Source organism: Passer montanus, unplaced genomic scaffold (genome assembly GCF_014805655.1).
Source record: "Passer montanus isolate IOZ18808 unplaced genomic scaffold, ASM1480565v1 scaffold23, whole genome shotgun sequence".
NCBI classification, from domain to species: domain Eukaryota; kingdom Metazoa; phylum Chordata; class Aves; order Passeriformes; family Passeridae; genus Passer; species Passer montanus.
The window spans coordinates 9,558,745-9,584,992 of record NW_024366926.1 but is presented as its reverse complement, the minus strand read 5'-3'; the positions used below and the strand labels follow the sequence as shown (position 1 = coordinate 9,584,992).

Below are 26,248 nucleotides of genomic sequence, written 5' to 3'. Positions count from 1 at the left end.
GGGAGTGCTATCACATCAATGCAGGAGGCAAAGAAACTAAAACATCTAACGTGATGCAATCATTTGTAGGCAGAGGCTAAGCTTGGCTATGGCTGGTGGGTGCAGTGAGAGGAAGAATATCTCTTCATCTAGCCAAGCTACACCACAATAATTCTCTTATCATCTCCTGAGATCATTTAGATTCTAATCCAAACCCAGGTATGCTTTGTAGCTGTGGTGGAAATGAGTGGATGTCAGTACAGGGTTTCCAAATGTCTTTCTTCCGCTTTCTCTAAGCAGTAGAAATAGTATCAAATGTAGCTAAAAGGTTGCTACCTGCTTGCCACAGAGCTAACTAGAGCCTCAAAAGGAAAGTAATTCCCACAACAGGTGTTATACTTGAAAGACAAACCCAAAAAGACACGCTAAAGGAAGGTGACTCACTTTACAGAAGTGAGTGTTGACTGATTTCCTACTGAAGGCGCAGCAGCACGTGTAGAGGGGTTTGCAGCCACAGAGGGCTCCTGACAAGGGAGTCTGAGACATGCCTTTATGTGAAGAGCTCAATTCTGAGCTGAATTAAACAGAAAAGACAAAACATATATTTAAAGAAAAGATTTCCATTGCTTGGATTTGTGACTCCGAAATACATTTTAGTTATCATGCTTGTAAGTAGGAAAATCCATGAAAGATGACTGAGATGTATGTCCCATCGTAAGAACTACTGTTCACAGATACTTGCCGTGGAGATTTAAACACAACTTAATTTCACATGTTGCTGAGCAACCCATCAAAATCTTAAAATACTCTGAAATTTTATAAGGTCCTGACAGTACATTCAAAGAGAAAATTAATTACTGAAAAGAGGAATGTTTGCCAAATAACGTTAAAATTAATAAGCACATTTAAGGTGAATTAATAATCTTCACACGTATAAATTTAAAAGGAAGTTAATTCAAAGGGAAACATTCCCTATATTTGTAAAGCATTTGTAATGCATATTCTCAGGACATTTCTCAGAACCCAAATCAGTAAAAGGTTTAATATACACCTACTTCACAATTTATTTCTATAGGACCATGTTCATCTTTACATACTTACCTGATTTTCTTACATGACAGATAAAGAAACATCTTTTTAATTACCACTTTGGAGATGAAGTTGAATGTTGGGTGAACAGTAGAAATTCAGAATGATTGGAGAGAAGACAAAAATCCATTGGATAAGATTTAACAGTTTAAGAAGAAAATTTTCTTTTCCATAAGTCATTGTAATTCCAGTAGGAAAAGAGAAACAGCATTGTGTAGAGCGAATTCATACAGTGCACAACAAATGATAGCTGGCATTAAAAAAACTGTGCAGGGGTGATAAAAATATACAGACTAAGAACAATAAACTGTCACAAAACAAGGAACTGTCAAGAAGATGTATCTCAAATATCTACCTTATTTATTCTAACTAACCTTATTCCCAGATTTGTAACTGATGCCATGTGACAAAATGCTGTGCCCATCTTCTAAAATCTCACCCCTTTGTTCACTCTGCTGTTACTCCTGTGGACTCCTGTGTCCATCAAAGTAATTTTGAATGTAAGCTGATTTTACTGTTTTTACCTACTCAGGCCTAATTAAAAGTAAACCAAGGAGTAACTGTGAGACCTGGCTCATTCTACTTTACAGGAGATATGTATAGGACTGTCTAAAAATTATTGTGAAAAATCTCTTCTCAGTGCTAAGCTGGGCCTCCTTTCTTTAAGACCTATTCTTTTTCTCTGACTTAGCTTGCTTGCCTTTATTGCTGGAAAATGAACATCTTAGCAAAGTGAATTCAGTACATCATTTGAAAAACTGTTGTTGTGCTCATTTTGCCCCTGTTCCTTCCCCTCTCTCACAGTTAATGAGTGTGTTGACACTCAGTGTATCACCTTGAATTACACCTTTCTGGTGAGCTCATCCTATCCCAGCCCACAGGAGCCCTCACAGGTCACCCACCACCCAGCATGAATAATACCCAAAGCAAAGCCCCTTTGCCTCTCAATTTTATGCAGGGATCAGACTGAAGTGCACATTTGAGAAGTAAAGAACATCTGTCTGGTGGCTTAAGCAGGGAACTGTACTAGAGAGAAAGTGTATAATTAATTTAAAAGGAATCAATCAATCAAATTCTCTGCCCGTGTCACAGCACTTCTGCATTTTACTCAGCCTCAACACTTGGCTCGTGAGCATGCAGAAATCCCTGTGGAACTGGTATCTCCATGCATTTCCTTCTGAGTAAGTCCCTGACAGCTTGTGCTTGTTGGAGGCAGCGCTGAGAGGTGTTAACTTGCATGACCCATCCAAGGCAGCGCTTTGTGTGCGGACGGGCTGTTAATAAACACCACCAGAGCCAGCAGCGCTCGCACGCGGGGCTTGGCTGCGCGCGGGTGTCGGCCCGTGGTTTGGCAGAGTCATGGTTTTGTCACAAGTCCACCTTCTTCTAAACAAATGTGTCTCCTTGTGCCTGTGCCGTTCAGTATCCTTCCCCCAGGTTGTTGAATTAAAAAAAGAAAAATAAATTATTTGCCAACTGTAGGTGAATCCCTGAGGTGTGAACTTCCTTAGGTGCTTGCAGGAGCATCAACCCACTGAGGACAGAATGCAAAAGAAGATCAGTGGCTCCAGGCCAGCAGTTGGTATTAAATTTATGGATCCGAGCCGCTCATTACAATTGTATTATAACTTCTAGTTTCTTTAAGCCTCCTTTATTCTGTCAAATGCTAATGCTTCCCTGTAACTTAGATTTTTCTTACTTTGTTATCTGCCAGTTTTAAAGCTTTACTGATGGCTGGCTTGATTCTTTGCTAAATCTTTTACTTTAATACTGTTTGGCTTTATTTGCGTAGGATAATTTCAAACTCCTGAATACATAAATTTCAGCGCTACCCATGACAGTTACTTTGCCAACTTGATACTTTTGATCCTGTAAGTATCTTTAATTTATCCTGCAGTACTAGATAATGCCACTTTTTTGGATTATCATTTAAATCACTGCAGTTCTATACTTACTCTAAGACTGCCTTGAGATGATGTTGGATGCTGAGAATAATTTCATTAACAACACAGGAACAAGTGCAAATGCCCCTGACACATTCATTAAGGACTGCTTAAGAGGCACACTGTGCTTATGAATCCTCATGGGCTACTTTAGAAATCCTCAGATGGATTCCTTAATTCCTATGAGATTTTGCACCAAACATGAGGCTTAAGTTGAAAATTGATTTTTTTTCCTTTTTAGCAGTTGAGCCACAGTCCAAACGTGTCCAAATAAATATCCAAGAATTAGGAAATACTTCTTGAAAGAAAAATATCTCATTGAATATGCAGCCTTCACAGGGTGTGAGAGAATTTCAGCTACAGCAAGGTCCAGTTATTATTCAGTGATGGCATTGCTCAAGAAGTAACAGCTTTCATCAAGAAATATTGTTCCTGCAAGTTCCTACCCTCCATGTGCTAGATCACCAGGAAGCAATGTCAGGTAGCAGCACATTGAACAGGGTAAAACCAGGTGATAGGTAATTACTATTGATTACCTTCTAACTGACTCTTTGGAAATCAGAGGAGATGCAAGGATGTATGGTTAGAGCTGGAAAATTATTTTTCATTCTTTGTAAGAAAAGACTTCTGTGATTTTTGGCAGTGTGTGGGTACAAGAGTGTCTCTCTGGTGTTACTCGGGCGATGATTGAGTGCAGCTGCCCTTCAGCCTGACCATTGCTCCCTGCTTATCTCTGCCAAAACCCAGCGGGCCTTGCAGAGCTGCCGAGTGCTCTGGGTAAGGCTCTCCATGCAAGAATAACTCTCTTCACTTTTACCAGTTATCTTCCCCTCTGTTGCACAGACTACTGGTAGGGATCTGGACCCAGCTTTTTTTTTTTTCCTACTGTGCTTTTTAAGCAGCACAAGTTCTTCCACCAGCTCACAAAGCTTCACTTATTGATTTTTTGGTTTTGTGCTCTGCTCTTGGGATTGCCTGAATATAGCTGTTCCCAATCATAAGGAAGACAGATCTGGAGAATCAAATTACATTTATTCAGGCTCCATGAGGAGAGACTAGAAGGCAGTACCTGTGATAGATTGATTTTTATCCACAAATACAAATAAGCCTTACAAGTAATGGTTGCAGCAATTGGCAGAATTGTTGAGGTTGCCACTTACTTTAGCAGGGGAGAGTCAGGTGGATTTTCCTCTGCTGTAGTGTTAATGTGATTAAAATCTCCAGATGACAGTGTCCATTGATTGGGAGCCCTGCAGAGATGTCACTGTTTGGGTATGATTAATGAGGTCCCTGGGGAGGGAAAGAAATAAGTTAGGTCTGTCTTTCCTTCCAGTTTGTCAATAAAAAGGACAAAGAATGGATTGGGGAGCCAGGTGAGTTGTGACTAAGACATCTGCCGACAAGAGGGAAGGGCTGAAGGGAGTGGCCCCACACTGAGGGATTTATTGCCAAGAAGAAAAAAAAGGCTGATGCAAGATGCACAGTATCTGCCCTCACTGGGAAACCACAGAGTGAGCTATCGCTTTGATAGACCTCATTACCTTCTCAAAATTTATCACATGGGATCCTAACACCACCCAGGCATGCATGCATATGCTTATGGGTCTATATAGCTGCACAAATGATATATTATTTCTTGGAGCCGTGCAAAATATTTACACAATTTCTAAATCAGTCTGAGCTGGCCTGACTTCAGGTTTTGGTCCCAACTTAAAACTGAATGGATTTTCATTGAAAAGCTTTCTAGAAAGGCTTCTGCATCACTACGGTAGACAGGTCTGAAAAGCAAGGCTTGTGTGCTTGGTTCAGTGGTAGGGGTCTTTTTTAGAAATAGAAGGGGAATTCTCTCAAATTTGCTTTGGGATTTTGATAGGACCGAGCCCAAACCTCAAAGTACGCGTGAGTTTATGCAACTAGAAATTTTCTGCCAAAAGACTGATGATAACTGCAAAGATCAGCACAAGTTGTGCTCACACACATGGTCCTGAGAGCCAGAGAAGCTCATTATAAAGTACTTCCAGTACTGCTAACCTGCAGGTTTTAGGATAAGCAAGCACTATACTGAAAAAAAGTGTTATTCCCCATCTTCCCCTATTCCAACCTTTTCTTTTTTTTTTTTTTTTCTTAACATTACTGTGGCTTGGACTTCACCCTGAATGAGTCTCCTTCACCTTCAAGTCTGGTAAAGGAGGACTGTGTGGGTGAACTGCAAGACTGATTTGTTCTCCTTCCCAATTAGGAAGTGGTCAGGGGGAGAGGCTGAGGAGCAGCTGGGCTGCAAAACATCAGAAGGAAGGTTTCTCTGTTGGGGCTTGCTAAATTCTTGGCATTCTCATGCCTTTGCATTCGTGTATGTTTTTGAGGGACCCATTTCTGTTTTTCAGAGCAGTGGATTATAGAGATATGAGTCTGTAATAAACATAATGGTACCTAATACAGCATTGGTACAGTTCTTGCTGCATTCTCAACTGTAGCCTGTGTATTTCTGAGCTTTTGAGTCACTCCTGGGATTTTCTGTCACCCTGTAAAGGAGCATATTTAAAACAAGATCCAGCAGAGATGTCAACCACTGTCTTGAATTCCTTTTCAGTGGCTTTCTGGAGCAGAGAGCTGCTCAGAGCACGGCGCCACATTTTGAGCTCTAGTGCCAGGGCTGGCTGGAAAGGCTCCTGCCTTTCCCCATATTTGTTTTCCCCACGATCAATGAGAGCAATGAAGTCATGTCATTAAGAAGTGAGGAGAGACTATTTTAGCTGCATCATTCACCAGTCCAGGTGAATGGCATGGCCATGGAGCCAGCCAGAGCAGCACAGCGGGGTAGGCAGCAATGGGTGGAGGGGTTGGAGAGCTCCAGAAGCAGAGGGCTGGAGCTCACAGTGGCCTGCATGGATACAGGAGCTTAGAGCAGAGGAGAGCCACAGAGAATGCCCATTGCTAGCAATCACAATCACCTCCCCAAAGAAAGCAAACATTTCCAAATAGTGCATTCCCTCTCCTCTCTCAGCTGGAGAGGTAAAATTGCAAGTGGGAACAAAGGAATTAGTCATTGCAAGCTTTTAGGCAGTTTAGGAAGTTAAAGACGTTTTCTAGTCGGAAACATTTGTGAAAATAGTGCTCTTAATTACAATAGTTTAGTCATTTTATAGATACCTTGTAGCCTTTGAGACACATGGGATGAAGAGGATGAGTACTGTGTTCTCTTTAAAGAATGAGGTTGACATAAGTGCTCTTAAATTACTGTTATGTTAATTTTTGAAAAAGTGCTTTTAAAGGTGTTCAGTTACCATAAGAGAAAAATGTATCATGGAACCAAGATGCTTATTCAGTTTTTTTTTCTTTTTCCTCCTTGTTGTAAGAGAATAAATAATGGTCCCAAAATATTTTATATATAGGCTAAGGCCTTGGAGGACACAGGGATGAGGGAGTTGTTCCTGTGCTTTCAATTATCTGCTGCAACTGAATTGTAGTAACTGAGTACATTGTTTAAACACAGTTAATAAGGTGTTGTCTAAACACAGTTAACAAGGGCTAAAATATGGTGGCAAAAACTTCCTTCTTTGTTTTTACAGTTTTACACTAAAATTGCTAGATATAGAATGAGCATGTAAATAGTTACCATAGTTCATCAGCAGCAGAGAAAACTTGGTAACATTTTTTCGCATCTGTGCCTGAAATTACTTTTCTTAAAGGAAGATGTGAGAAAATTATAGCCAGTGTGATTTTTTTCCCTAGTGAAATGCAAACAATATAGAGCAGAGGGGAGTTTGGCTTAGGTGCTCAGTAATGTTATGATAGTCCTAAATCCCAGACATACAAAAAGAAGTGTTGCAGTCCTCTGAAAGACTGAGATTGAAATAATCAGATTTTTTCATTTTACAGTGAAAATTTAGGATTTTGTTTTTGTCCATAGTTGACTCACTGCTTGTGTCTTCAGGCTTTTCCTTCATAGACTTGGCTGGATAGAAGCCTTATAAAAATGGATTTCCCACATACTCCATTGCTGCTGAATAGGATTAAAACTCCATTTTTTGTAGTTTTATCAATTGAAGGCATAAGTAAAGGAGAACAGGAGTTTTTAAGAATATTGACATTGAATTTTCCACCTCACTTTTGTATCTGCTCAGGTCACAAGGAGTTAAGCACCCCATCATGGATTCTGATCCATACCTGATTTTATTCAGGAGGTGACTGGTGCAAAACAATGACAGTAGTTAAAACAAATACAGAACTTCCACAAGGGAGAAAATCTAAGTATTTTCTGCTACAGTTAAGGTCAGTTGCTGAGTCTGCTGCTTTGCAAATTCAAGAGGTGTGACTGTGGGGAGGAAGTAGAAGCATGGATGCCCTTGAAATTCATTTTGTAGGTTCACATACTCTGTCACTTCTGTCCGGCTCTGTCAGGCCAAATCTACCCTGGTGTTTCCTAACATACTTTCCTAAGGGAAAACAGGGAAGGCAAGGGTCTGACTGCCTCTGTGGAAGACACATCTGGTGTTCAGGCTAGGTCAGAATGTTTTCAGCTGTTGGTGTTTCTAGGACAGCACAGCTTTGTAAATATGCACTGTATGTCTCTGCACATCGCTCTGTATTTTTAGATCTTGAAAGTGTGCTGCCAAAATATCAAATGTACAAGCAATGAAGTGTTGTTAAGAGGTGTGCCAATAGCTTTTATGTCTATAAACTATTTATCTTGAAAGGTATAGGTGTACCTTGGGTAATTTAAGATGAAGGACTTTGGACTTGAAGGTTTAGACAGCAACTTCAAAAAATGAAAAGAAAATCTGCAATAGGTCAAAGGACTCTGAAGAAAATTCCTCCTACTGGAGTGTGTTTACTGTTACTTCAACTGTACTGTTTTCAGTGATACAGAGTGAGGTCAGATCAAACAGACCTCATGGGTAGGGCACTGTACCACAACTCAGATTCACAGCATAACCTGAGTTGGGAGGGACCCACAAGGATCATCAGGTCTAACTCTTAAGTAAATGGCCCATATGGGGATTGAACCCACAACCTTGGACTCACATCCCAACTTGGATACAGATTTTTGACAGGACAATTAAAATTCAGTTTGCCTCACCTCTCTTTGAAATGGGTTTTATGCTTAACCACTTTACAAGGCTATCACAAAAGTAAAGGCCATAAAGTTCTGTGAGGAAAATGTTAAAGGCCTTGGAGATGCCAACACAGACAGAAGTCTGAAGGAAGTTGCCTGAACAGACCCCAGCTCATGAACAGCTTTGTACCTAGCAGTTCTTCCACAGGACCATCTGACCTAAAGCAGTTGGTGGCCTGAAAATTATTTAGGTTGGTAACTCTGGGACGACCCAGGCTGGAGGTGGTAGGTCTTGGCTGCTGGAAAGTGGAGAAGACCAAGTTTTTCAAATGGCAGAGAAAGGTCTGCTCTGTGGAGAGAATGGAGATGCTCTTTTCACCTGAAGTGAATTCAGTAAGGAGGCAGAGCCTTCTGGAGAGGTATCTGGATCAGTTTTAGGAGGTAAAACAGAGAAGTGCTTTACAAATGTCTTAAAACAACAGTCTTTCTGCAGGAACAGGTCTCCCTCTTCATCACTAACCTTGGCATTGCTTGAAAGCACTTTGGAAATGTTGAAAGACGTTGAAGCAGCAGTCTAATTGCATTCATTTTGTTTGTTATTTTTCTTACAAAATAACAGTTGAGCTGAGTTCATCAGCTGTGATTTGAACAAGTGTCTCTCTAGGATTCCAACATAAATCACTGTTAAGAAGTCCTGTCTTTTAAATGCTTTTAAAACACCTCAAAAATATTACATTCAGAGTTAAGAGTGACCAAATCCATATTTAGTACCATTATTTTTCAAACTTTTTTGTGAGTACAGTATCGCTGTTTATCCTTCATGGATCAAGAGACTGATTAATTTAATTTGGAAAGTTAAACACTCTCCCACAAACATAGCAAAATATATTTAATAACTAGGCACAGACTTACAAAGCTGGTTCTTCTAGTCAGTTATTAATACAAATGAATATTTCATATAGGCTGCCCTTGTGTCACATTGACCCTTTAGGATGTTGGGTGCCAGATCCATTTCCAGACTGCTTTTTGTGAGTTTCGAGGACCCATTATTTTGCAGTGACTTAACAACAGATCTCATTAACTCCATGAAATCAAAATAAGAGCCGTGTAGGTCATCACATGGAACAACAGTCAAATGATAGCTTTCAGTCATTGGTCACATATAATTTGTGCTTAATGATCGGCTTTTCACTGTACAGTACAAATATCAATATTTTGCAATCAAAGGTAATTCTAAAGAAACCATATAGTTTCTACACCAATTTAAATACAGGAAGATCCAGGGCTTATGGTAATTAATGGAATTTATGTAACCTAAATTTTATTGAATACCTTCAAGACAAACTAAGACAGGAGTCACATCTGAGATAACCTTTAGGTGGTCTGACAACCTTTTCATGACACTATATATTAAGAGTTTCATAGGCATAATTGAATCATTCTCTCTTTTAGAAGATTTGTTCCATATGGAAAATCCAACTCTTTTTTTGGTTGTTTTTTGTTTGTTTGTTTTTGGTTTGTTTTTTTTTTTAGTACTGCACCATCACATATTGCACATTGTCCAGTGAAGTTGGTGCTGCTCCTCCCTTCCCCCTGCAGAGCTGGCCAGATGCAGACAAATATGTCCAGCAGTAGAAAAAAGTCACAACAAGGCTTAAGATGTAATTCATTAAAAAAAAAAAAAGTGGAGGAATAGCTACAATAAAATCTAACCAATCCACAAACACCCAGGAGCAACCTGGGTATCAGAAATCAGATTGAAACAATTACAATTGTTTCAATTCTGATGGGTTGTGTTGCCCCTTTGCCATGTTCCTGCACACATCAATCCCCCAGAAAGTTAGGCCCACTGGACCCACATTCTCTCTCAGTGATACCCTGTAAACATGTGCCCATGGACACAAAAGTGTAAGGAAACTTAATTAGCCAGGAAACATATTTCTCACTTGTCCTTTGCTTAAGTATGCTGGAAGGTTGGTATGTGACCAGGTTTTTCACCATCCCTTATCAATGGAGGAAGGAATGCTGTCTCTGTCAGACAGACTCTTCAGGAGGCTACTCTTGTGGTCTTAATTCCTTTCCCAGCCTTGAAACAGCTGGCACATCTGCCCACAAAAAATTTTGGAACAATAGTACTTGAATAAGCACCCAGGCACCAGTAAAAGTCAGTAGGCTGTTGGTCCATAATTCTGGTCATCTCAAACCAAACCATAGCGTATCCTTTCCTCATTTGTTGTTACCCAGATAAACACTTTAACCCCTTTTGGTATTGGTCAACTTTAAAAATAAACCAGCCTCTCTATAACCACATCCTGGGAAAACTGAAAAAAAAATTGCAGGTTTTGTTTGTTTGTTTGTTTGTTTGTTTTTTGTTTGTTTGTTTGTTTTCAGATGATGAGGGCAGATTCCCACAAGCATTCTGCTAAAATTTTGTTTGACTGCCTTCTCTTTTTGCCATTATGGTTAGCAGTTTTGCAGAGTACTCTGCTCCTAGGGGACCTGAAACCACCACAAAATATAAAGACAGATTTTAGATTGGGAGCAGGCCAATGGTTCATTAAATCTTCCATCTTTCCCACTGGGCTGATAGTATAATCACCACAGCAATAGCAATACAGCAAGTACACTGCAATCTGACTACCTCACCTGTCTACACAGGTAATAGTTTAGGTGTATCTTTCTACAATACAGCTGTAAATATATATTTAAAATGTGGCTGTCATACAAATGCACATTCCCACATCTCCTGCCCTGTTTGCTAGGTAGGACCTGTCATCATCTCTTTCCTCCCTGGAACAGGCAATTTCCCAACACTGGTCTGCCCACTTTATCTGTAGTGACCTAGGAAAAAATAATACAAACTTGGAAAAAACTCTTTCAAGAAACCCTTTCCTCTGCTGGTTGGAAAGTCCCCCTTCAATGCCAGCGTCCTCTGGAGGCACCCCACTGTCTGTGGAGTCAGCCAAAACTACTGTTATTTCTCACATGGCCAAAGCAGGGTCATATGGGAGACCAATAGAAACCATCTAGAAAAAGCTTAATTTCCAGCAACAAAATCTGTCAGTTTCATAAGAAATCTGTCACTTAGCCCTGTCTCTGCTGTGTTATTTTTGTGGTGGACATCTTTGATGGACTGGTGCTGTGGGACCACAGAAGAGGAGAGTGATTGGAAAGAGCTCACTCTTACCAGGTGGAGAAGAAAAACTCTAAGTACTTCCAGAGAACTGCAAAACAAACCTACTACTCATGTTGAAAAATTGCTTTGTTACAAACTTATTTTTAGGAATGAGTTAAAAGCACAGCAAGGGAACAACTGAAGGACGTGAGGTGTTCTTTCACATGGAGATAACACCCACCTTGGTACATGGTGCTTGGTAATATGAGGAGTTCCTGAGTTTCTTTACTCCTTTGACTACTGTGCTGCTGGGGAGTTCAGCAGTGTTTGATGAAGATGCACTTCTTGTCAAGAAAATTAGTTCTGAGAGTTATTTCTGACACATGCTTCCTCCCTGCATTTTCCCAGTATCATTTCATAGTTTGTGTATGTTCTGTTGCTTGGCAAATCACAGAAGGACTCTGCTGCCCTTTGTACAGGTACTGCTGTCTCTAGGTGTGCTCTCAGGACTGCCTTGCTGCTTGGACAGACTGAGGGGTCGCTGCACTTCCCATGCTCCTGTGCTGAAGCAGTGTAACCCCTTCCTCTTTCCTGAGGACTGTGGGATTTAAATCAGAAGGGCGCAGAAGGGCCATTTTATTGTGTTGCAAGATAACTAGCTCTTCAGCAGCAGAAGGGAAGCTTGAAATGACTGCCAAAGTACTGCTGCTGACCAGAACAGGAAGGTGAACATGGTTTGATTTGTCATGAAGGAAGGTGTGGGAAGCTCCACTTTCTTCACCTGCTGCCCTTTAGACATTTCAGAGTGTTCCCTCTGTAAATATTTCACATGGTAAAATAACAAAAAAAACCAAAAAAAGAAAAATAGTCAACAAACAACTAAAGAACCTGCTTCCCTGCTTTTCTTGCTGTTATGGTACACAGTCAGTGTGGTCATCTCAGCTGCTTTCCCAGACCACTGTCTGCTCGATGTGGCTTCCAGAAAGGAGGACACTGTGCTTTGTGCCATAGCCTTGTGCTTCCAGGGCACAGACTTACCTGCCAGAACTCCTGTGAGTCACCATGTAAGCAGGTCGGGGCAGAATTAATATTTTTTCTCTTTTCCAGCTGTGCCTCAGGCTGGGAGCTGGAGCTGTGGGAGCTCTGTCTGGGTGGCCGGCTGGCTCACTGCTGGACTAGCCCAGCTCACCCACAGCACACTGTAGTCCAACACCTCAGAGACTGGTTAAACCAGCTGAGCACTGCATATACAGATTGCATGGCTTCTTTGGTTAAGTTTTTGTGAAAACAAGAGCAGAGACTTTCCTCTCTGTGATTATCCTTTAGGACATGTTGCTATATTCTGTGCTGCACTTCTAAATGTGTTCTTATTTGGAAGTCACATTCCCTGCTGCAGTGTTCATCCTGGACTGGGGTGTTCAGAGATGTTAGGAGCCAAGTGTGGGGATGGGTCTGTCTAGGGAAAGAAAGCAGCCCTAGCAAAAATGTGCAGTGACCTCCACTGTGAGGAGGAGCTGAGCCTGCTGCAATGCCACCTGGGGTTGTGGCATTGCAGGTACATTGCAGGTAAAGGCTTGAGGTACCTGCTACTCACTTGGACTCTTGACAAAACCATACTTCACTCCCTACTGGCAGGTAGGATGGAGACAGCAGAAAGTAGCAATAGGCTTCAGACAATAACACCTGCATTGTCTTCCCATCAGCCAGCTCTCCAGCCCTTCTTAATTCTGCACTTAACCCATGCATGGGATGTGTTTTGAGGGCCTCTGAGTACTGGATTTCTGTGGCCAGGTTTTGGTACAGGAGGATCATTCCTCATCCCGTTCTCCCCTCGCCACTGGAGAAGAGGTGGCAGAGGATTCAGGAGTAAAGCTAAACCCAGGAAGAAGAGAAGATTGGGGGTGTTTTTAAGATTTAGCTTTTATTTCTCATTATGCTACCCTATTTTTGATTGGTGATAAAGTAATTTCCCCAAGTTGACTCTCTGTTGCCCTTGATGGTAACTGGTAAATGAGCTCTCTGTGCCTTTATTCCAGCCTAGGAAGCTTTTGATATATTTTCTCTCCCCTGTCCAGTTGTGGAGAGGATTGCCAGAGCAGCTTTAGTGGGTACCTGGCATGCAGCCAGGGTGAACCCACCAGCCCCTGTTTGAAAACAAGCTGGAGAGGGAAAAATATTAGTTTGTATTTTACTCATGGATATTTTGATAATACTGTAAACAGTAAAATATCAATCGGGCATTTTTCAACTTAGAGAGAAGTCACTGCCTGAAGGGAGGAGAATGTAGGGCATTTTGAGCCTGAATAGATAAGAAGGCTGCATTAGATGATGCAGTTTCTGATCAGTCTGTCTAGTTGTAAAAGACTGTAATTGTACAGTAATTCACTGGTACCTTATTTTGAAAATCCCTGCAGATGATTCCCACCAGACAGACTGCTTTAGTAAGCAGTTCATTTCAATACCTCACAAAAGCTACAGCAGAGAGCAGGGCGAGGACAGAATGAAGCAGAAGTGATTTACTGAGTAAGCAATGTCATCACTCTGCTGTACATCATGTCTTTGCAAAATAGAAATTTGTTGGTTGATTTTACCTTACAGAGCAAACAAGATTAAGTGTCAGAGGCACAGAAAGCAGTCTTATTTCTCTGGCTCCAAGACACATTTGCAGGCATGCATTAGATCTTTTGCAGTCTCGGGTGGCACATACTTGTTGGCAAGGCAATGTTTTGGCATGCAGCACTTCTCATAAGCTTCTACCTGCTCATGGTGTCTATTTAGGTAATTGAATTAGTTACTTGGAGTTTGCTATCCTTCTTTTGCATGAAGCTTTCCTTGGTGAATTATGTGAAAATGTAACTTGGTTTCTGTTGAGGAAAAAAATGCAGATTAGTGTGACTCACACCATGTAGAGCTGTAATTGGGGTCACTTCTAGAGTCATGGAACTAGAGTAAGCCACCATCCTGTGGAATTGCAGAAAAGTGTGTGAGTGTGCATCAGTGCGTGTGTGCTCCAAGGAGAGCTCTGCAGTAGCTGCTAAATGGAAAGACAGGCAGAATTACATCAATATAATCTCAGGGACACTGTAATCCCCCCAGGCACAGACTCTGTGGCTCTGTTATCAGTCTGGGTTAGATCCCTGGCTGTCCATACCCAATCACAGTTGGATCCTTGTTTGCCTGTTGTTCAAACAAGTGTTCTTCTCATTTGCATTTGTGTTCATGACACAGAATTCGCTTTGGTTTTAAAATCTTAGTAGCAAACAATTTTTTAGAAAAGCAATGCAGCTTCTTTATAGAGAAAGACATATTGCTTGCAGCTATTTGATTTCATTATTTAAAATTTCCTTTTCTCCCCCCATTTTAATGTCAACACTGAGATACTTGCTAATGGGAAAAACCAGTGTATCATTAGGTATTCTGCCTGATCTTCCTCCACCCAGTTTTGCAACCACCCAAAACATAGGAGCAGGCAGCAGCATGCCCTGGCTAGCCTGAGGAGTTCACTGCCTCAGGAAGTGATCAGATCACATCTCTGTCAGGATCTCCTGTCTTCTTGGGAATGAGAAATGCAGCTCTGAGAAACAAAAAAGGGGGCATGTTTTAAACACCAAAGAGAAGACACAGAATGAGTTGCACCTCATTTCAAAACTCCTCCTGCAGGTTTTGGCACTCTGCTGAGTTTACATGAGCAATGCCTGAAAGACGTGAGAAAAGTGTGCTGAGAGAACATTTCTGGGAGGAAACAACCTACATGGAGAGGATGTACTATGAGCTGTGTGGATGCTCAGAGCTCTGCACTGTCTCCTCTGCATGCAGGGGTGGGTGAGAGACTGCAGTGGCTCTCTTGCCTAAGCCTGGGAATATGTGCTTTGCTTAGGGCAATGCTAATGGGAAACACAGACTCAGCTAAACTTCTTCAGCACACCTGAGAACCACAGCAGGGTGGTTTTTTTACTTGCACATAGCACAAGAGGACTCATCTGGCATCAGAGCCAGTGAGCAAATACCACTGTGCAAATAGCAGATAATAATAGTGGCTTTGTAAGTGCTCACAGTCATGGTGCAGTGAAACCTCAGGCATCAGAAGGCAGTGGTGCAGGAGCCAGGATGCAGCACTCCTCTGTGGGTATGACCTGGCTTAGAGCCCCATCTGTGATGCCACTGAGAGCCCAAAGAGCAGCAGGCACTGTGGCACTCCACTGGGCTGCAGATTCCACACAATGGACAGGGGAGAGCAGGCTGCAGTGTTCCTTAGCAGCAGGCAGATTTGACTGGGGGTAGCTATGCTGCAGATTTGGAAATCTGAGTACTCTGTGCATATTATATATAAGTTAGGTAGCAGTTTTTATGTGCAGTCAGCTTGCTAGAACCATCTAGTTTGACCAAGAAGCACAAAAATTGCCACCAAACTCAGCTTTTGAGGCTGCCTTGGTGATTGTAAAACAGTAGTCACGAAAGACAGTGAGGCAGAGTGGGAACCAGGTTAGTCAAGGTCACAAAGAAGTTAGAGGGGAAATAAGATGGAGCTGGGTAGGGGGATGAGGATGTATGATGAACATAAAGTAAGATATACTCAACCCCGAATAGATTATGTCTGTCTTTTCTCAATTTCTTTTTGAAAGCTATTTCCTCCACCCAGTATTCACCACAGCTTATGCGGGGCCACCAAGCTACAGTAGTAAACAATGGGCAGGTATGTTCTTGCCATAAAACAATGAAAAAAAACTCCTTCTGCACAGCTCCTTGCTGGTGAAACAGAAGCCTTTGTACCTGAGATGAGCAGGATGTCAACCTATCCCCTCTGTAATTGCAGTAATTAATACTGTTACAAATCTCTTGAAGTTTCTCATTTACAGAACACTGTTATCTTGCATCTCACTTTGATGAGGTGAAGGTGAATCTGCTGTTTACAGCTTGATTTAACTACCTGTTTCCTCTGTTAGCAATGACCTGTTCAGGGATGAAATCAAGCATATGCACCAAAACACTGTCTCTGACTGAGATTTCTCATCAAAATCTGTGTGCCCTACCTGGGGATGGCTGTGTTCAGAGCTCCTATAGGTGTAACAAATACAGGGAGAAATGAGAGGAAACTCTGAGGAAACCAGAAGAGTGAATTGGTCCTGATTATATTGCTAATATAGCATTTTATGAACCCATTCCTTGTTGTTTCCCAGCTATCAGCATCAAAACTCTGCAAGTTGTTTTGAGCTGAAATAGAATGTTTCCCTGCTCCTGAGAGCTGAAGGATCATTCCTGTGGTAATGAAATAAAAAACACTGATGTTGCATTCCAGACTTGCACAGGGGATGTGGCTGCAGTCCAGTTTACAGGTCTGAGTTCAGAGTAACTTCCTAGAAGCCAGCAGAGCTTCTTCAACTTGAAAGCTGTCTCAAACTTACCATTTCAGCACAGTTACGGCCTTTTCCTCGTAATGATTTGAAGTGATGGCATTGTGATTTCAAATGTGCACTGACCTTTCCTAATTTTCTCTTTTTGTTTTAAAGTATATTCGGTGCTGTTCGAACTGGTGCTTATATGCTGTACATTCTGATGACCAAAGGCCTGAAACAGTCAGTGTGTGACCAGAGTTTTTACATTGGACCTGTCAGCAAATTCTGGGCATATGCATTTGTGCTAAGCAAAGCACCTGAACTAGGTGAGTACCCTCTCTCTTTCTCTCATATGCATTTGTGGTTTTTTAGAGAAGAAATGTCCATGCAGACAGCACAAGAAGGGTCTCATCACTGTCAAAATCCCATTTAAGTCTCAGAAAAACTGAGTAAGCATAACCAAGCCCAAACTACATATTTTAGCCCAGGAATAAACTGCAGTGATTATACACAGCAGGGCAGTCAAGAAGTAAAAGCAATCTGGTCCATAGCTCTTCCTGAACTACTTGCAGGCAAATAGGAGTGGCATAATCAGCAGTCACACACCCTGTGGCTACAGAAGTGGAGGGTGGGCTATAGCAGCTGTGTCAGCAGAAAGCTTTGAGTCAGGCTCTGCCTCTATTCTGCAGCTTTCATTCTTTAATACACATTTAAGTGTACAGTTGTGAGCAGTAAGGTGCTTCCTCCCTAGACTATGAAAGCTGTGGCTGCCTGCTTCCTCCAAGTAGAAACAATTTCCCATAATATCCCTAGCTTTTCCAGTCTTGATTTTTGTGAACTTACATCTCTCCAGCAGTTTCTTGATAAGGATACTTACGATATCCATGTGAAAGCCAACTTGAAAGTCAGGCTTCATATGTTCTCATCCATGGCTTGTTAGTGTAAGAAAGGATTGTTTTAATGGACAGGAGCAGCCCTCCAGCTTTCATTTCAGAGGATGCCCTTATTAAACCCCAAAGGACTGCACCTCTCACTGTGTTCAGGTATACAGCAAAAGTGAGACTTTACCTTTCAGCAGGTAATGTAATTTGGCAAATTAGAGGACAGCAATTCATCAGCATTAAAACTAGAATGAGACAAACACCAGTTGCCTTGCTGTGTCAGAATCCCTGGATTTCCTGCTGCTTAATTTGCTGCAAACCCACAGAAATTTAGTTCTTAAAAATAGGGAACATCAGCTAGAGCTGCAGAGCACCAATAAATTGAACATATGATTACTTATTAAAATATGAGTCAACATCTTGCAGTTAATGAAGTGAACAGCAGCATTATGGTTTATTATAGACCTTGTGAAGACAGTGCAGTTTTTCTTCCATCCATGACTAATATTCAGGGCTTAGATTTCCTGGGATACTTACACATCAAACTAAGTCCCCAGGTTCAAATCTCAGGGATCCTTTTGGAAACACTGTGTCTATAACAGTGCAAAACAAGTAGCATACATATATATCCATAAAGCTAATTGAGATGCTCATTGCAATCACGACAAGCAGACAGAAGAAAAAAAGCAAGAAAGAGGAATAATACTTACTTTCCTACAATAGTAGGATTGATTTGCAGAAAAGGGATGTGTGTTTCAACAAAACCCAAATTTGTTTCTGGAAGCATCTCTTTCAGTATGATAGGTTGAAGACACAACAGCTTTTTTGTGTATTACCTCAAAAGGCAAATTACCTCTACAGATTTTAACTAGGTTCAATTTGCATGTAGACATTTCAGAGGACACTGTACTGCTTCCTCTATGTTTTCTGCTCTCTGTCAAGCTGCATTTCTCTTCCAGTCACAGTATATAATGGGTAGTCTCACAGTAAGAGACACTAAAAGTACATCCACCTACTTCACCCCAGACTTTGTGGATAATGTTTGCAGCAAAGGGCTACCAAGTAAACCTATGGAGTTTCCAGATGGGGTTATCCATACAGGAAAATGTAGATGCATTGGTTTGCTAAAGATTGCATAGAGATTAGGAGCCAAACTGGCTCTCAGACAGGCTCTCAGATCTAGAGCTGAGGTGGATTTCATGCTCTAAAGCAGTGTATACTCCAGCAACAGCAAAGGCAAGAGAGCACTGTGTTAATTATGGAATTGTTTGATATATTTCTCATTTCCTCCCCTCTTCTTGTTTTGTTTTTTGTTGTGTTTTGTTTTCATTACAGGTGATACAATATTCATTATTCTTAGGAAGCAGAAGCTCATCTTCTTACACTGGTACCATCACATTACTGTGTTACTTTACTCCTGGTACTCCTACAAGGACATGGTGGCTGGTGGTGGCTGGTTCATGACCATGAACTACGGAGTACACGCCGTCATGTACTCGTACTATGCCTTGCGGGCTGCTGGCTTCAGGGTCTCGCGCAAGTTTGCCATGTTCATCACCCTGTCGCAGATCACTCAGATGTTGATCGGTTGCGTGATCAATTACCTGGTCTTCTCCTGGATGCAGCACGGCCAGTGCCATTCCCACGTGCAGAACATCATCTGGTCCTCTCTCATGTACCTCAGCTACTTTGTGCTCTTCTGCCATTTTTTCTTTGAGGCCTATATCGGCAAAACCAGAAAAGAAAGGAAGGTTGAGTAGTGGTAGAAACGAGAAGCCATAGCTCAGGGTCATCAAGAAAAACAAAATTATAAGAAAAAAAAAAGGCACAAGGAAACACATATATGTACGGTGCAGCTAAAACTTGGCAGCTTAGGGAAAGTTAGCATGGTTTAACCCAGTAAGTTTATGATCCTATTATGGTGAGGACTCACTGAATTCTACTCTATCTCAAAGGACTGCTGATGAAAGACAACTTCCTTCTTGTACCTCTCTGTTCTAGAAAAGAAGGAGAAAAGAAGAGAAAAATCAAGAAAAAGAAAGAAAAAAAGAGAGAAGAAAAGAGAAATGGAATAATGTTAAGGGGGGAGAAAAAAGTACATTAAATAAGCAGTGTGTTTCCACAAGGTGGAGGAGAGACTTCTATTTAAAAAAAAAAGAAAAAAGGTTTCTAAATCCTTTCTAATGATTTCTCTGAAAAAAGCAGAGGTGACAAAAAAAATCTGTCTATAATAACAAGATTGCAGAATTAAAATCTTTTCCATAGAAGGTTAATACCTTCAGCCAAAATGAAGCCCAAAAAGATGTTTCCTGCATGGAAACTGGCTGAACTCCACACTGTGGTTATGTATGGAAAAGAGAAGAGATTGATTTCTCTGCTATGTACTCTGCCAGGAGAGCAGATCTGGGATACAGAGTGACCTCCCTCAGAAGGTGGAAAGGAGCAGTATTTTTACAAGAGTTTAATGTGAAAAGATGCACTGTTGCAATACATATCTCAGAGAGTGCATTTCCAAGTGCATTTTTCAGTTAAAGGCAAGAAATTTCTGCAGCAGGATAAGTCATAGAGGGTTAAATCAATCAATATTTGCTAAATTACCAGGGGCTAATAGCGGAGGGATGTTCAGAAAGGAGAGGGAGACAACTCCCCTCGCAAGATTTTTAGGAATTATCCATTACTCTTAATTTAGCCCGCAGCAACGCCGAATCAAATGGGGGAAATCGGGAGAAATCGCAGTTAGCAAGAAGAGAGTGATTTATCTGCCCACTGTTTTCAGAACAGAGCCCTGTGGTACAGTCTGGATTCAGTGTTTTTGCAGACACAAGGATGCCTGCCTGAGTTGGGAGAGGTGGCAGGGCTGTGTGACATTGGGTATCACTGTGCTTCTGCATCTGCCTCCTGGGCAGTGCAAAGATGTTCAAAGTGCCCTCCTCTGGTCATGTGGAGATACTACTACAAAACATACCTGGAATAGGCTTTTCTTGAGATTTGTGTAGAAAAAAAAATTAGTCTAAATGAAGTAATTTTGCTGCAACAGCTCGACTCTAAAGTCCAGAGAGAGTAATCTTTCATTAAATAAATATATCTCTGCAGAATCTGTACTGTAACATCAGACTGACTGCTTAAGAAGACACTCTTTCTTCTCTGAAGTCAGCTACAGATATAAAGAGAAATGTATTTCACTCTGAACCTTAGAGAGTTAGTTGAGAACAGCCATATTCTTTCAAAGACAAGTAGATTGCATTATCTGTGATATTCCAGTCCTTACAAAGCCAAATAAAATGTGTAAAAGTTCCTAGTATTTCAAAGACGCAAGTATGTAAACTTGATGTTAAATGTGTTAATGTAGTATTCTAAATTGTAACAGCTAGGTAGTTTAACTAAACAATTAGAAGAACTAGATCAACAAAATAGGGACTGCTGTTCTGCATAGAATATACACACACCTATAACTACACCCATATACACATTCTGTGAATTGTCAACAAGAAAAAACAGCCCAGTGGCAGAGAATCACATTTCCTGGCTAATGCAAAAGATTGTCATTATCTTTCTTGCTTTAATTTGAGATTGTACAGTACAAAGGGGTTTTTTTAATTATGATTTTTAGCTTTAATTGTGCTGTCATTCATGAAACAGAGCTGCTTTAGTATCCTGTTAAGAGATGACAAGGGCTTTCGGTGTCTCATTATATACAGAAGAAAAACAAATAAAGTTACATTCCATATTATGTGAATGGTCTTACAAATCAAAGGCCTTTTCAGGCTCAAATCGTAATTATAACAAGCAGAAAATGAGTTTACATTTGTGTTATTTAAGTTATTGATGTGCTGACATTATTTTATGGTACAAACCATCGCAAAATGTGATATGCAGTAATGAAGCTATGATATTCATTAATAGGACTACTGTATACGTGGAAATATTAGACAAAAACAATTAAATGTGTAAACCATTTTGTTATACAGCTTGGGAGTAGATAATTATAATGCTGAATAAGCCTTTTTCCTCATGTTTAATTTTGCCCTGGCTGAAAAGCAGGTTAAAGTGACCCGTAAAGAGTGGAAAAGGCAAAATTAAAGTTAACTGCAATTAGCTGATAAAGCGTTAGTAGAAGCCCACCATTGTGCCATTTAGAGCCTCAGTCCCGTGTGTCTTAAGTCTGTCAGACAGAACAAGAGGGGCTGGAAGTAGTCCAGTGTCTGGAGTTGAAGCTGGAGCAGACCTCTTGGACTCTCTGAAGTCAGTGGAGGCTTTGCTGTGCTTTGAACAGAGCCAGTGTGCCTGACTGCCTTTATCTGAGCAGAGGGGAAGGAGCCCTGCGTTAACTCCTGCAAATTTGGGGCTTATGGCTCATGACTCAAAACCTTTATTGATGGCGAGTGACATCACAGCATGGCAAGAACTTGCTGCCCAACTTTAACACAGGCATGAACCAGGGTAGGTAGCAACAACTATCTACCCTGTTTCATACTCGGTTTTCCTTAATTGCATAGGATTAAGCCCCCACATTCCTAGGTCCTGGATGGCAATGCTGGCAACGCCAACACTGATTTCAGCAGAGCAAAAAATTCACCTGCTCTTTCCCCATCTCCCAAAGCCCTCATGGGTACCTCTGCAGCGTTTCCAGCATCTGCTCCTCACCATGCCCACTGCCCTCCCACACGAGGCTGGGTGTGGGGGAGGCAGCTTCCCTGCTGCAGCTTCCCTGCTGCCTGGGAAGCAGCTCCAGTGACCTCCTTAGCAGGCAGTGCAGATGCACCCCTGGTGTGCAGGGAAGCTGAGCACCAAGTGCAGGGGGCATCCTGGCTGGTGACTGGGCTGCAGGCAAGCATGCTTGTAAGGATGTGACAGCAGGATCGGACATGTAAGGCACAGGGAACATTTGTTGTCACGCTGGGAACTGGCTGTGACACTGCCATTTGCTTCAGGAAATTCTAACATCACACACATTTATACAGGTCCTATGGCCCTACTGTACCATTGGGCTTTTCCTCTGAGGTTTTCCACTGGGGCCAAATGGCCTAACTGGCATTAAAGAATTTGACAAAAAGACAAAATACAGGTGACACTGTTCTTCTTTTCTTCCCCCAAAACATACATGCGTCATATTTCAACATCACATTTAATCCACTTGCATATTCTTAAACACTGAGCTTGTCAACTCTTATGCAGTGACACCTCAACAGTACTCCTGCTGCTCCAGCCTTTGAGCCACAAGGTACAAACAGACCTAATTGTCTTCTACTTATTTCCCTTGGCTTGAGTCTTGGAGTCATATTTTCAGATTTTTCTGTCCAGTGCCAGAACTCTTTTTTCCCTAATTATTTTAAAGAAATCTGTAATTCTGTTGCATTCACACATGCCATGGGGAACTCAAACTTTATATAAATTTATAGGACCTGTGACAGCCGTGAGAGATGCTAGAAATGCTGTTATGGGATCCACTGTTAAAGTCAGGAACGTTCCACTGGTGATGAGGTCACTCTCCCAGGGTCAAAGTCTTGCGTTTTATGTTTTGATGTACTGAAGTGTACTGAAATAAAGCCAGAAAGGTTGGTTTGGATTTATGCTTAGGCAGCTGCCAGCAGAATTTGGCTCTTCCTTAAAACTACTTCTGTGTACTACACATTAAGGAAAATATTTTAAACTAATTTGTGGAAGAACAAAAGGTTGGATAATTCTGCAGCCTCCTTAAACTGTGCCTGTGATGAGAAGGAAACCCCTGGTTCTTACAGACCTTCTGTAACTCAGTCACAAATTATTTATGTCTGGGCTCACTGATCACACCCAGCTAGGAACAGCTGGCTCCAAAAGAGACCTCTCACCAGCATCTCACAGTAAAATGATTCAAGTTTTTTGCAAGATAAGGGCTGAGGTGTGCAAAAGGAATCACTCAAAAGAGTCAGGCAAGGTGGCAGGAATGAAATGGGCACGGTAGCAGGAATGAAATACTGCACACAAGTTGCAGGAGACACACAGAGGGAGATCTATTCCATATCCCAGGACAAAGTATTCCCGGGGTGAACACTCACTCCTTTCCAAGATGAGGAGAGGCAGTCTGGAAGGACGGTGGTCTGCACAGTGCCAGGTGCTCAGGATGGGGTGGCTGGTGGAATAAAGCTTCCATGTAGGGGTCCCTCCTGGAGAAGTTAATTAGGCAGTCACTCCCTGAGTGCAAAGATGGGTCTGTGGATTCGTTTGGAGGAACATCCATAGTTTGATAACTTGTTTGAGTCCTGGGTGTACTTTATTTTTTTCATCTGAAAGTAAAAACTGGGAACATTTTAGTTGAAAACAATGGTACCTCAGTGTTCAGGCAACATTCAGGTGGCTTCAGGCAACAAAGAGCATAAGACACCAATTATTGTGAAACAGCAGCCTTTGTAAGCATTGCCAGATATAATGCAGAGGCACTGCAGTAACACCTGCAGTAGCGTAGCCTATTGTGTACTTCAGAACCAGAAGTATAGCATCTTTGTATAGAAACCATAAACACAGACATAAAGTAATGAAGATAGCTTTGATCAAGAAAGAAATCAAAACCAATTTCAGATCATACTGCATAAATTCAGGACTTGTTCCAATGCCTGCTTCAAGTGAGATCGTTGGTGAGATGTGCAATGACTTCAGGCAGCTTTGCTTCAGCCCACTGGAGCCCAGTTGCAGAGGGTGATGTAAGACCTAAATTCCCTTTTTCCTTAGTGCTGACATGAACCATCTGGAGCATTACTCAGCTCTGACGTGGCTCTTCAGTCATATTTTCCAGCCTGGCATCAATGAGCCCTCTAGAAAGGAAGAATTGTAACTCAGAATTGTCAGTGGGTTTCCACTGTTTTATTTCAATACATTTTCCATTCCATTTATTTTATTAAAAGCAAGCTAAAGGACGAGTCCCTGATCTCCTGCTATCATGAATGCTCCATTGCAGCCAGTGCACCATACACAGGCTTTTGCTTACAGGGGTAAAGGCAGGACCAGGGTCTTGTTACCGACTTAATTTCTAGCAGAGCAAACACCACAGGGTAGGATTTGATTTCTTAAATTGAATCAACTGTACCAACACAAATAGGATTGGATCTGCACATTAACTTGACAGCTAAGGGTAACCAGGGCCCTCCCCAGGACATCATAATGTAAAATGCTGCATGAAGAGGGGTTAGAGTGTATTTCCCAATGCGTATAAAATAATACTTCCCTGAAACAGTGACCTTACTGAGAAATATCCCTTCTGTCCAGTCCTGGACAGCTTCAAACAGGCCTGTCTGCTGAAAAAATGCAGCTTTGATTGACTTATCTGCTTTCTCAAAAGGGCCACTACATGCTTTAGGCTTTTTGGAGCCTTAAAGCTCAAGCTAGATTTATATTCAGAAAAAGAAAAACAACCTTAATATGTGTACAATAACTAGAAGAGAATAGTATGATAAATATCTTTATTTTACCATTTTCAAATGGCTATTTCATTACATAAAAGGAAGTTTTTATTTTTATTTTTGGGGGTATATTGATATTCCAAATAAATTTTAACTTTTGGTTCAAAATAAAATCTGTCTCTGTGTCTTATTAATCTGTAACATCCATTTTTTCTCTCTACTGGCACCAAATCCATCTATTGAAAAAGAGAAGTGGTTCTCCAGATGTGAGACTACAGCATGACTACTGTGTCAGTCCCAGCAGATCCCTATCAAATTCATATTTTTGTGCGCAAAGATACAGAAGTATCACTTGGGTTTTTTTTCTTTTTGTGTACATCACATGCATCCGTGTGATGAGAGTGCATATCATACAGGTGCTTAAATGTCCTGACTGTACATGCTTACATTTTGGAAATCCTAATCTTTGCATCTGTGGTAAGAAACAGAATCCCTGTCCACCATGGTACCGTCTGTGCAGGGAGACCATGGGAGCAGAGCAGCACTTGCAGTGAGCCCTGCCAGTGCTGTGCTGTCACTGATGGCACTGACTGCTCTGCAGCTCTGACTGCTCTCACCAGCCATTTCCTGGATAATCCTGTGTCTGATGTTCCCTGAGCATCCCAGTTCCCCATCCCTCTGCCAGCTTGTGCAGACAGGCACCCCTGTTGAGTGATGGACACAGTCAGCCCTGCTCTGCACGGCAAGAGCAGTTCATGGCAGGCTTTACTCCTACTCTTTAAGCTAAAGTAGGCTATAAAGGAAAAGCTTTGTTGTCCTGTATACACAAATCAATGAAGTGACTTGACATCTGTTGCAGGAGTAGCCAAAATCTGAGGCAAGAACCAAAGGGAGAAATGTTAGGTCTGCATCATCACCCTGCTGAACCCTCACCACTCCCTGCTGGCTTCCAGCCCCACAGCACTTTTCTGAGTAAAGAGAGCAGAGGTTGGAGGCAGGTGGAGTGAAGTGGGAAGCCCACAGTGGGGACACATGGGGATGTGAGAGACCCTGGTGACCTTCCTGAGGGTCTGAAAATGAAACAGCAAGGAGAGGGAGTTGCACATATGGACTGGGAAGTGCTGCCCACCATCTTCAGTGTTATCACAGGGAGAGTGAAAGGGCAAATCATGTAGCAAAGCAGAAGGAGGTTTACAAGGTAGGTGCAGCTCAATAACTGGTTCAATAACCAAGCAGAAAAAAAACAGGATTTGAGCAGTATAGGATTGCTTCAGGCTTATAGCAGAAACTACATTTTCTTTCCTCCAGCTCTCTGTGCTTCTGACAGGTACCTGTGACAGTGTCTGTGCCCCCAAGCACAAAAGTCAGCTCTTCTTTCCTTTCTTCTGTCAAGGTGCTGTGGTTTACAGTGAGCTTGTGCTTGGAAGTCCCCAGCAGAATTAGTCATCCTGACATTCCACTAAACATGGGCTGCTGCTT

The 26,248-nt window shown here is 41.7% G+C and overlaps 1 protein-coding gene across 1 annotated transcript in view; it reads left to right on the top strand.

The window, feature by feature from the left end:
- ELOVL6 (ELOVL fatty acid elongase 6) overlaps positions 1–24,942 on the top strand; it is a 79,886-nt gene extending 54,944 nt beyond the window's left edge. Inside the window, exons 3-4 of the mRNA XM_039710545.1 lie at positions 16,690–16,841; positions 18,732–24,942. Of these exons, the coding sequence (XP_039566479.1) occupies positions 16,690–16,841; positions 18,732–19,156 (577 nt within the window). The 3' untranslated portion in view covers positions 19,157–24,942. The remainder of the gene's footprint in view (positions 1–16,689; positions 16,842–18,731) is intronic.
- Positions 24,943–26,248: the final 1,306 nt, after the last annotated feature.